The sequence below is a fragment of the Salvelinus alpinus genome, chromosome 26 (assembly GCF_045679555.1).
Source record: "Salvelinus alpinus chromosome 26, SLU_Salpinus.1, whole genome shotgun sequence".
NCBI classification, from domain to species: domain Eukaryota; kingdom Metazoa; phylum Chordata; class Actinopteri; order Salmoniformes; family Salmonidae; genus Salvelinus; species Salvelinus alpinus.
Window position 1 is genome coordinate 38,366,716 of NC_092111.1, and position 12,085 is coordinate 38,378,800.

General features: G+C 43.5%; 1 protein-coding gene across 2 annotated transcripts; it reads right to left on the reverse strand.

The window, feature by feature from the left end:
- On the reverse strand, positions 1-10,234 carry LOC139555281 (tRNA selenocysteine 1-associated protein 1-like). Of its 2 annotated transcripts, none has more exons than XM_071368961.1 (9): positions 10,093-10,234; positions 9,692-9,789; positions 7,964-8,066; positions 7,526-7,578; positions 7,284-7,415; positions 2,809-2,925; positions 849-1,044; positions 671-704; positions 1-316 (listed from the first exon to the last, which is right to left on the reverse strand). In XM_071368961.1, exons 1-9 carry the CDS (start codon positions 10,114-10,116, stop codon positions 156-158), a joined length of 918 nt encoding a protein of 305 aa, XP_071225062.1. In that variant the 5' UTR covers positions 10,117-10,234; the 3' UTR covers positions 1-155. The 2 variants fall into 2 exon arrangements, with proteins under 2 accessions (XP_071225062.1, XP_071225063.1); XM_071368962.1 differs by having other exon boundaries at positions 7,964-8,063; positions 10,093-10,230.
- Between the last annotated feature and the right edge of the window lie 1,851 nt (positions 10,235-12,085).

Below are 12,085 nucleotides of genomic sequence, written 5' to 3' on the forward strand. Positions count from 1 at the left end.
AAAAAATAGATGTTAATAGATGCACAAAATAAATCATTTGTTGATTAACAAACAATGTTTGTAAGCAAATGGCAATTATTGTCAAGGACTGGGGATGTCTTTAGCCTACAGAATATAATATGAAAGGCCAAATAACATAGCAAGAGGATATTGCCTCAACAGTAGACAGGTTCTGGAAGGGTACTCGTGGTTCCAAAGGTTTGTTCCGAGGATTCCAAGGGTTGCCAGTGGCACTCGATAAGGGCATCATACAGTTCCTCGCTGTGTTCCATAAACTTCCTGTTGGCTTCCACCACATCCAGCTCTGGGTTAGGATCTACAATGGAGGGAAAGGTTGCCACAGTGATTATTTGATCCCTGCTGCTGTCACGGGTGGGATCTGAACCCCAGTCTCTCTAACGGGGAAACCAATGCTTTTAACCATTAGATCTAGGAGGAAGTTCCCCCTTGGGCCGAGAGAGACAAATGATTCTGAAGTTGCAGGCAGGTCTACCTCATCACAAAAGCATGAGTCCGACTTACCTTCGCTAAATTACATATACTGTTAAATCCTCTGAACATGCAGGATATCAATCTATGTTCATTATGAACCACCTAAAATTCCTCAAGAATCTTTTAGCTCATCGTCCACACTAGTCTGGTGAAAAACAAGTAGGGAAAAAACACCAACCTTCCAGACCATCATCTTCAAAAGCTTCATTTTCCTGAAATGTTAAATTAGTTTTTTAATAAAATGACGGTGTATATTGAAAAGTCATAACTACATGAAGGAAAACACAAGGCATGAAGGTGTTAATATTGCATGTTTAACAACAAGTGACGGCACCAGTAAAGGGATGCAATCTTACCTGTGCAGGATTCTGTGTGTAATCATACTGGTTGTAGTTGTAGCCGCCATAGTTGCCTCCATTCTGGTCGTAGCCCCAAGAGCCCCATCCACTACCATACGGCTGTTGATTGTGCTGATTGTATTGGTTCTGGTTGTGTCTGTAGCCTCCTCCGTGTGACCCCCATCCCCTGCTGTCTGATTGATTATGCCGAGTTCTAAAAAGGAGACGGGGGGAAGCGAGAGACACAGCAGCAAGATTTGTGACCTGTTGCCACAAGAAAAAGGCAACCAGTGAAGAACACCACTGTAAATACAACCCATATTTATGGCCATTTATTTTCCCTTTTGTACTTTAACTATTTGCACATAATGACATTTGTAATGTCTTTATACTTTTGGAACTTTTGTGAGTGTAATGTTTACTGTTCATTTTTATTATTGTTTATTATCTACTTCACTTGCTTTGTCAATGTTAACATATGTTTCCCATGACAATAAAGCCTTTAAATTGAAATTGAATTGAGAGAGATTACATTATGTGTAACCCGAGGAATCGGACAATGATTAAACCCATATCTTTATGAGTAAAAAAAAAAAGCTACTCTACTCAGGTCTTCTTGAGAGCTTTGTAAAAGACTGACGAGCGGAATAGTCAAACAATATGTAGGACATAGACACAGCTTAGCATAGACTATATACACAAGTATGTGGACACCCCTTCAAATGAGTGGATAAAGCCATTTCAGCCACATCCGTTGTTGACAGGTGTATAAAATCTCCATAGACAAACATTGGCATTAGAATGGCCTTACTGAAGAGCTCAGTGACTTTCAACGTGGCACCGTCATAGGATGTTACCTTTTCAACAAGTCAATTCGTCAGCCCTGGTCAACTGTAAGGGCTGTTATTGCGAAGTGGAAACGTCTAGGAGCAACAACGGCTCAGCCACGAAGTGGTAGGCCACACAAGCTCACAGAACGGGACAGCCGAGTGTTGAAGCGCGTAAAAATCGTCTGTTCTCAGTTGCAACACTCACTACTGAGTTCCAAACTGCCTCTGGATCAACTTCAGCACAATAACTGTTCGTTGGGAGCTTCATGAAAATGGGTTTCCATGCCAGAGCAGCCATACACAAACCTAAGATTACCATGTGCAAATGCCAAGCGTCGGCTGGAGTGGTGTAAAGCTCGCCACCATTGGACTCTGGAGCAGTGGAAACGTGTTCTCTGGAGTGATGAATCACGCTTCACCATCTGGCAGTCCGACAGACGAATCTGGGTTTGGCGGATGCCAGGAGAACACTACCTGCCCCAATGCATAGTGCGAACTGTAAAGTTTGGTGGAGGAGGAATAATGGTCTTGGGCTGTTCTTCATGGTTCGGCCTAGGCCCCTCAGTTCCAGTAAAGGGAAAACTCAACGCTACAACGACATTCTAGACAGTTCTGTGCTTCCAACATTGTGACAACAGTTTGAGGAAGGCCCTTTCCTGTTTCAGCATGACAATGTCCCAGCGCACAAAGCAAGGTCCATCCTGAACTGGTTTGTCAAGATCAATATGGAAGAACTTGACTGGCCAGCACAGAGCCCTGACCTCAACCCCATCAAGCACCTTTGAGATGAATTGGAACGCTGACTGCGAGCCAGGCCTAATTACGCCACATCAGTGCCCGACCTCACTAATGCTCTTGTGGCTGAATGGAAGCAAGTCCCTCGCAGCAATGTTCCAACATCTAGCAGAAAGCCTTCCCAGAAGAGTGGAGGCTGTTATAGCAGCAAAGGGGGGGACCAACTCCATATTAATGCTCATGATTTTGGAATGAGATGTTAGACGAGAAGGTCTCTTATGGTCATGTAAAGATGGTTTGGAAAACTAACGGGTTATACAAATGAAGAACGCAAGTTCTTACTACACTATATAAGCCATGTCTGGAGACGGCTTATAGAATTTTAACACAGTAAGAATTGAAGTATAACTCACTTGTTAGCAGCTAGGCTCAGTCGTAATGGCTTGCTCCCGAGCCCCACCGCTCCCTGACACTCCTCCAGCGCCAGCTTCTGAAGCCTCTGGTCTGGGAACTGGACAAACCCACAACCCCTGGAAACAAGAGAAACACTCAAACAAAGCAAGTAAATAACTAGAACGCTTCAGCTGTGAAGACTTTTTTGGTACATGTAGTGGAAGAAGTTTAGACATTTAAACTGTTAGTGTAGAACAGGGGTGGGCAACTCCAGTCGTCGAAGGGCCTGATTGGTGTCACACTGTTTCTCCATCCCTAACAAACACAGCTGATTAATCAAACTGCATTCTAAACTGGAGATCATGATTAGATGATTATTGGAGTCAGGTGTGTTGGCTGGGGCAAAACTGTGACTCCAATCAGGCCCCCCTGGAATTGCCCAACCCTAGTGTAGAAGTAGTGACCGTATTATAATTAATAGTAGGATAGCCTTTAGTGTACTAGCAACAGTAGATCTAGTGGAAATAGCCTTGTCATGCCATCTACTTCACGTTATGTATTGTCTTCTCTACCTTCTTGCCCTTTGTGCTGTTGTCTGTGCACAATAATGTCTGTACCCTGCGCTGTGGTCGTGTCGTGTCGCGTTGCTACCGCGCTGTGGTCGTGTCGCGTTGCTACCGCGCTGTGGTCGTGTCGCGTTGCTACCGCGCTGTGGTCGTGTCGCGTTGCTACCGCGCTGTGGTCGTGTCGCGTTGCTACCGCGCTGTGGTCGTGTCGCGTTGCTACCGCGCTGTGGTCGTGTCGCGTTGCTACCGCGCTGTGGTCGTGTCGCGTTGCTACCGCGCTGTGGTCGTGTCGCGTTGCTACCGCGCTGTGGTCGTGTCGCGTTGCTACCGCGCTGTGGTCGCGTCGCGTTGCTACCGCGCTGTGGTCGCGTCGTGCTGCTACCGCGCTGTGGTCGCGTCGTGCTGCTACCGCGCTGTGGTCGTGTCGTGTTGCTGCTATGCTATGTTGTCATCTTAGGTCTCTATGTAGTGTTGTCTCTTGTCGTGATACGTTTTGTCCTATATTTTTTATTAAATTATTTTTTATTATCCCAGCCCCCGTCGCCGCAGGAGGCTTTTTGGTAGTCGTCACTGTAAATAACAATTTGTTCTTAACAGACTTGACTAGTTAAATAAAAGGTTAAATATACACTGCTCAAAAAAATAAAGGGAACACTTAAACAACACAATGTAACTCCAAGTCAATCACACTTCTATGAAATCAAACTGTCCACTTAGGAAGCAACACTGATTGACAATAAATTTCACATGCTGTTGTGCAAATGGAATAGACAAAAGGTGGAAATTATAGGCAATTAGCAAGACACCCCCAAAAAAGGAGTGATTCTGCAGGTGGTGACCACAGACCACTTCTCAATTCCTATGCTTCCTGGCTGATGTTTTGGTCACTTTTGAATGCTGGCGGTGCTCTCACTCTAGTGGTAGCATGAGACGGAGTCTACAACCCACACAAGTGGCTCAGGTAGTGCAGTTCATCCAGGATGGCACATCAATGCGAGCTGTGGCAAAAAGGTTTGCTGTGTCTGTCAGCGTAGTGTCCAGAGCATGGAGGCGCTACCAGGAGACAGGCCAGTACATCAGGAGACGTGGAGGAGGCCGTAGGAGTGCAACAACCCAGCAGCAGGACCGCTACCTCCGCCTTTGTGCAAGGAGGTGCACTGCCAGAGCCCTGCAAAATGACCTCCAGCAGGCCACAAATGTGCATGTGTCAGCATATGGTCTCACAAGGGGTCTGAGGATCTCATCTCGGTACCTAATGGCAGTCAGGCTACCTCTGGCGAGCACATGGAGGGCTGTGCGGCCCCACAAAGAAATGCCACCCCACACCATGACTGACCCACCGCCAAACCGGTCATGCTGGAGGATGTTGCAGGCAGCAGAACATTCTCCACGGCGTCTCCAGACTCTGTCACGTCTGTCACATGTGCTCATGTGCTCAGTGTGAACCTGCTTTCATCTGTGAAGAGCACAGGGCGCCAGTGGCGAATTTGCCAATCTTGGTGTTCTCTGGCAAATGCCAAACGTCCTGCACGGTGCTGGGCTGTAAGCACAACCCCCACCTGTGGACGTCGGGCCCTCATACCACCCTCATGGAGTCTGTTTCTGACCGTTTGAGCAGACACATGCACATTTGTGGCCTGCTGGAGGTCATTTTGCAGGGCTCTGGCAGTGCACCTCCTTGCACAAAGGCGGAGGTAGCGGTCCTGCTGCTGGGTTGTTGCCCTCCTACGGCCTCCTCCACGTCTCCTGATGTACTGGCCTGTCTCCTGGTAGCGCCTCCATGCTCTGGACACTATGCTGACAGACACAGTAAAACTTTTTGCCACAGCTCGCATTGATGTGCCATCCTGGATGAACTGCACTACCTGAGCCACTTGTGTGGGTTGTAGACTCCGTCTCATGCTACCACTAGAGTGAGAGCACCGCCAGCATTCAAAAGTGACCAAAACATCAGCCAGGAAGCTTAGGAATTGAGAAGTGGTCTGTGGTCACCACCTGCAGAATCACTCCTTTTTTGGGGGTGTCTTGCTAATTGCCTATAATTTCCACCTTTTGTCTATTCCATTTGCACAACAGCATGTGAAATTTATTGTCAATCAGTGTTGCTTCCTAAGTGGACAGTTTGATTTCATAGAAGTGTGATTGACTTGGAGTTACATTGTGTTGTTTAAGTGTTCCCTTTATTTTTTTGAGCAGTGTATATACATATACAGTGGGGCAAAAAAGTATTTAGTCAGCCACCAATTGTGCAAGTTCTCCCACTTAAAAAGATGAGAGGCCTGTAATTTTCATCATAGGTACACTTCAACTATGACAGACAAAATGAGAGAGAAAAAATCCAGAAAATCACATTGTAGGATTTTTTATGAATTTATTTGCAAATTATGGTGGAAAATAAGTATTTGGTCAATAACAAAAGTTTATCTCAATACTTCGTTATATACCCTTTGTTGGCAATGACAGAGGTCAAACGTTTTCTGTAAGTCTTCACAAGGTTTTCACACACTGTTGCTGGTATTTTGGCCCATTCCTCAATGCAGATCTCCTCTAGAGCAGTGATGTTTTGGGGCTGTTTCTGGGCAACACGGACTTTCAACTCCCTCCAAAGATTTTCTATGGGGTTGAGATCTGGAGACTGGCTAGGCCACTCCAGGACCTTGAAATACTTCTTACGAAGCCACTCCTTCGTTGCCCGGGCGGTGTGTTTGGGATCATTGTCATGCTGAAAGACCCAGCCACGTTTCATCTTCAATGCCCTTGCTGATGGAAGGAGGTTTTCACTCAAAATCTCACGATACATGGCCCCATTCATTCTTTCCTTTACACGGATCAGTCGTCCTGGTCCCTTTGCAGAAAAACAGCCCCAAAGCATGATGTTTCCACCCCCATGCTTCACAGTAGGTATGGTGTTCTTTGGATGCAACTCAGCATTCTTTGTCCTCCAAACACGACGAGTTGAGTTTTTACCAAAAAGTTATATTTTGGTTTCATCTGACCATATGACATTCTCCCAATCTTCTTCTGGATCATCCAAATGCTCTCTAGCAAACTTCAGACGGACCTGGACATGTACTGGCTTAAGCAGGGGGACACGTCTGGCACTGCAGGATTTGAGTCCCTGGCGGCGTAGTGTGTTACTGATGGTAGGCTTTGTTACTTTGGTCCCAGCTCTCTGCAGGTCATTCACTAGTTCCCCCCGTGTGGTTCTGGGATTTTTGCTCACCGTTCTTGTGATCATTTTGACCCCACGGGGTGAGATCTTGCGTGGAGCCCCAGATCGAGGGAGATTATCAGTGGTCTTGTATGTCTTCCATTTCCTAATAATTGCTCCCACAGTTGATTTCTTCAAACCAAGCTGCTTACCTATTGCAGATTCAGTTTTCCCAGCCTGGTGCAGGTCTACAATTTTGTTTCTGGTGTCCTTTGACAGCTCTTTGGTCTTGGCCATAGTGGAGTTTGGAGTGTGACTGTTTGAGGTTGTGGACAGGTGTCTTTTATACTGATAACAAGTTCAAACAGGTGCCATTAATACAGGTAACGAGTGGAGGACAGAGGAGCCTCTTAAAGAAGAAGTTACAGGTCTGTGAGAGCCAGAAATCTTGCTTGTTTGTAGGTGACCAAATACTTATTTTCCACCATAATTTGCAAATAAATTCATAAAAAATCCTACAATGTGATTTTCTGGATTTTCTTTTCTCATTTTGTCTGTCATAGTTGAAGTGTACCTATGATAAATTACAGGCCTCTCTCATCTTTTTAAGTGGGAGAACTTGCACAATTGGTGGCTGACTAAATACTTTTTTGCCCCACTGTATATATATATATATATATATATATATATATATATATATATATATTTTTTTTTAAATCACATAAATCTGGATGTATGGAAACGCAGCATAGTGATTATAACATCCTGCTGGACTCACTTGGAGTTCCCCGTGCCATCCAGCACCACCTTCCCCCCACGACAGGATGGGTAGCGGTTGTAGAAGAACTCGTAGAGCATCCCGTCATCCACTTCAGGTGTGAGATCCCCAACAAACAGAGAATAGAGTGGACTGTAGCAGAGAGAAGAAAAAACAAAAGGAATTTTGCCATTAATTTCCAACGCTTCTATACAGCATCTCATGACATACAGTTTGACTTACAATCAAGCTGGTTGATATACCCGCTTTCTCCTTGCTTCCCAAAGGTGGCCCGGTTTAACTTGAATCTTCTTGGCTGTTAAGTACAAAAAGGCTTCCTTTAAAAATGATCATTTACAATATGATGACAATATGCATTAACCTATTACAAAAGCTAAAATGTGGCTAATGGCATACAGATCTTGTGTTTGGCTCAAGTCACCGAAAGGGAGCATTTATAAACTGTTACAATTTAGGTCTGCATAGGGGATAGGGTGCCATAGGGCTCTGGTCAAAAGTAGTGAACTATATAGGGGGATAGGGTGCCATAGGGCTCTGGTCAAAAGTAGTGAACTATATAGGGGATAGGGTGCCATAGGGCTCTGGTCAAAAGTAGTGAACTATATAGGGGATGGGGTGCCATTCGGGATGTTTACTAGAATCTATGACATGCAAGTAGCCTTGTTAAACGGTATATTTACCGGCGTGGCTCCTGGTAGTGCTTTTCCATTGACTTTACGAAGACACCGCTCAGCTGTGGCTTCATCTGTCAGCTCCACGAAGCAGTAGCCTGCTGCACCCCTACTGATGAGCAACACAGAGAAGGGATATCAGTCCAATGTTGCATTCAAAAAGGATGGCTTCTTTTAGCGGTGTATTGTGTGTCGCTATAGCCTGGGTACCAGTCGGTTTGTGCTATCATGCCACTCCTTGTAGGGAGGTCAAACCTTCAGCCTGCTGCAGAGACCCGATGGACGCTCTAGTTTAGAGTGCCTGGTTAAATAATGGTTAGGAGCATTTTTTAACTCTTAAAGTAGGAAGAATTAGATGTAATTGTTGTAAAAATATGTTAATTAAAATTATGTTACAGTACTCTAATTTCCCAATGGCGGACCGACCATGTGACTACATCACACAGACTAACGTTTTCACTACACAAGAATTACAGGAAATACAAGTCTTTTTACCTCAGATTGGTGATGTTAGCATAAAAGTTCATAGTGACCACGATCCCACAAAATCGATTGGTACTAAAGCAAAGATATTGATCTGTTTATTTTGATCAGTGTTTTTTTTCTTCTTCCCATACTCAATCCAGTCTGTAGTGGAACTTAAGCCTTGTTCATATTACCCATAAACACTCAGTTATACACAAATGTCATTACCATCACAAAGTAAAACAGGAATGGGTCATTGTTTACAAATTACTAGCAATCCCATAAACCCATTGCCATCTTCTCATCTACTTCTGTAGTTTGGTAACTTCCTGTTCTTTGACAGACAGACCAGTCTGAAGAAGACTGAGTTTGGAAAAAATTCAAAGTATGCCACGCCAGTCTAACAACGGAGCCTTCAATCGCAACAGAGTACTCATGGTAAGTGTAAGTGGTGCTTTAGACATTTTTTGGGGGGGCTGCTCCTATAAGTCTCTTGTCTCACATTAATTAATGGATTTGAGAGTTAAGCTATCATTTAAAAGAAACCCAACCCCTGCCTCTATTTAGAAACAGATGTGAGGTGGTTATTCGTTTAAATTATCCAGTCAAAAAAATGTTGCGTTTCCTTCTCCGTATTGGCCATCTACCAAAAATAATCTTCTCAGATATAGAACTTGATAAATGGCTATTACAGGTTGTCATCTATAAACAGATGTAGTATACCCAAGTTCATTACATTTAGGTCATTTAGCAGAAGCTCTTAACCAGAGTGTCTTACAGCTGACATACAAATCAGGGTTAAGTGCCTTGCTCAAGGGCACAGACCGATGTTTAACCTAGTCGGCTCTGGGATTTGAACCAGAGACCTTTCCGGTTACTGGCCCAATGCTCTTAACTGCTAGAAGAGAGCAAACAGTACATGTTGCTGCTGTTATTGTCCCAGTTCCATTGACTTCAAGACAATACCGTTGTGAGTGACTCATTTGCATGCGCTATTGATTACAGTAGAATAAGCTAATCATTTTTCAGTCTTGAGTGACCACTTCGTAAATACTGGTGGGTATGCAGTTTAGAAACAGGAATCTACTTTCAGGTAAAAATTACTGAATGAGCCAAAAACGTGCTATCGACTATATCAGTGAAATTGTTTAAATATGTTTGTCCTGGCTACGCCTTGTCATGTCAACAGATTGGTGTGGCTATTTATTGTAGCTAACGTTACCAGATCTACACTTTCAGGTCAAACGCCCTAACGTTAGCGAAAAAACTCACCCAGTCATCTTGTTGCGTATAATCCGTACACTCACCACCAACTCCCCCATGGTGCCGAAGGCTCGGGTAATGAACTTCTCGTCCATATAGGGCTCCAACTATCATAACAAACACAGTAAGACGTTATCATAACATGCTAACGTAGATAAGTTAGCTACCACACGTCACCTGCAAATGTTATAAAGGCTGTGTTTAGCTACTCATTAGGTGTCAAAATGCAGTACCATCTGCATCAAGTTAGCTTAGCACAAATAAACCAAGTCAGTTAACTAACGTTAGTTAGCCACTTAACGTTATTTAGGTAGCCACTAACGTTAGCTAGCTAACCAAATAACGTTAGTATGCTGTCAAATAAGCGGAAGTGTTAAAAAAAAAATCGATTGAAACAGTTCGATACTCACGTTTCCCATCCATAGTGTGCTCATGTTTTGAACCTGAAATTGTAAAGCTTTTTTTACAACTAAGTGTGAACCCTTTAAATGAAACACAACCCCTTGTACGTGTCGTGTCGGAAGAAGCGACAGAGAAATTACGTTTCTGCGCAAGCGCAAAAAAATACTTCTCTAGCCTGGTCCCAGATCTGTTTGTGCCACTCCTTGTCATGCGCCCCCAAAATATATTTAAAAAAATATCAACTTGAGCACAAAACATTGTTAGTTTATTTATAAATCATCCATAAACCTCTTACGTGGAATCAAACAAGTAGGGAATAATGTGTCAGTTGACAGTTTAATTTACAGCAAGGTCATTACCTAGTCCTAGGACATTGGGGAAAAATTAACCCTTAATCGTGACTCAGTTCAATTACATTACACATAAGGATCATTGGGCAAAGGAGTCTTCTGTAGGGGGGAGTTTTGTAAATAAGAACCGCGACGCTCGATCTGAACATTAACATGGATCGCTTGCAATATGGTTTTGGAAGCATAAGGACCTTATCTTGCATATCAGCGAGAAATAATTGTCAAACTAAAGGTTGAATTGATACCTTTACAGGATTAGGGTTCTTACTGGCCATTTACAGCTCACAGATGGAAGACAGAGTGGACTGACTACCTGTGCTAATTAGCTATCTGCGTCTCCTGTGTGTAAAACGGAACACACTGTGTTCACCTGTGTGTAAACGGAAGACACACGTTTGTGGCGTCTAACTGAAACTGTACTGTTGGCTGCAACCGTGTTAAAAACGGTTAAAAACAGTCTACAGTACGTGTGTATTTTGCATATGTTGAAATTATTTTGATGTGATATGAAAGTCGAGGGATTTGTTTCTAGAACCGTACCGCAATTGTGAATCGATTCGGGTTTAGAGGGAGTATTTGGCTGTTTTGGCATCCATAGCCAATTCGCCCTTTAAACAGAACATTTAAGGTCCTTGAACTGAGCCTAAGGAGTAATGTTAAGCTCCTTTAGTCCAATATTGGGCTAGGGATAGGTAGGATGGCCTATTCGAGTACATGATGAAAGAGCACAATTGCCAATGACATTACGAGTTAGATCTTACGTCGTTCACTATAGTGTTGTTTACTTAATTCCATCTGATTGGATGTAAGTATAATAATTTATCAAGTTTTCCAATCAAATTACTGTAGCAAGCTACTGATCCTGTCATACCCCTGAACCACTCAATAACATGTCCTTGCCAGTGGCAGTACTTGGATATTTTTTATTCAATAGTCGTTTCTATGATCTTTTTAGCGCACCTACTGGGAACATGGCCTTTCTGGTAAACCAATCAAGATCGAGAACTAGTTTCATAGTAAACAGCCCACCACTTACTCTTACAAAATGTAAAAGTCTACAACTAACCTCAGTCGGTTGATATACTGTCCAGGGTCTTCATAGCTATCCTGGGTTCCAGTCTCTTTGTGCTATCATGCCAACTCCATGTCACTCATTGATTTGTCATGGCATGATGGCACAAACACATCTGGGACCAGGCTACATCACAGCTCAGTTACATGTATTATGGGAATGTTCAGGGTTTTGAAAACCAACAAAAGGAATGGTGACGGAGGGAAGGGGGAAAAAAAATGGGTTTCAAAAAAGAAAAATCATCCACTATTAATACATTCACAAAAACAACCATATTCCAAAATACATCTAATATTCTGAGAACAGTGGAGGATGCTGAGGGGGAGGTAGGCTCATCATAATGGCTTGGAACGGAGCGAATGGAACGGCATCAAACACATGGAAACCATGTGTTTTGTACCATTCCCCTCATTACAACAAGCCCGTCCTCCCTAATTAAAGGTGCTACCAACCTCCAGTGTCTGAGATAAATATTCAAAACGTAAACCCAAGATTCTTTCCAATCCCCATATAAGCAAAAAATATTCACCAGGCAAATAATACGCCTTTAAATGCGGTTGTTGATTCACAAAAGATCAC

Bases quoted from the DNA above. Each gene is read 5' to 3' on its own strand.
- LOC139555281 (XM_071368961.1), bottom strand. From the start codon at position 10,116: ATGAGCACACTATGGATGGGAAAC. The intron at 9,790-10,092 runs GTGAGTATCGAA...TTGTTATGATAG, and splicing joins GCACACTATGGATGGGAAAC to TTGGAGCCCTATATGGACGA. The intron at 7,579-7,963 runs GTAAATATACCG...TGTACTTAACAG, and splicing joins CACTACCAGGAGCCACGCCG to CCAAGAAGATTCAAGTTAAA.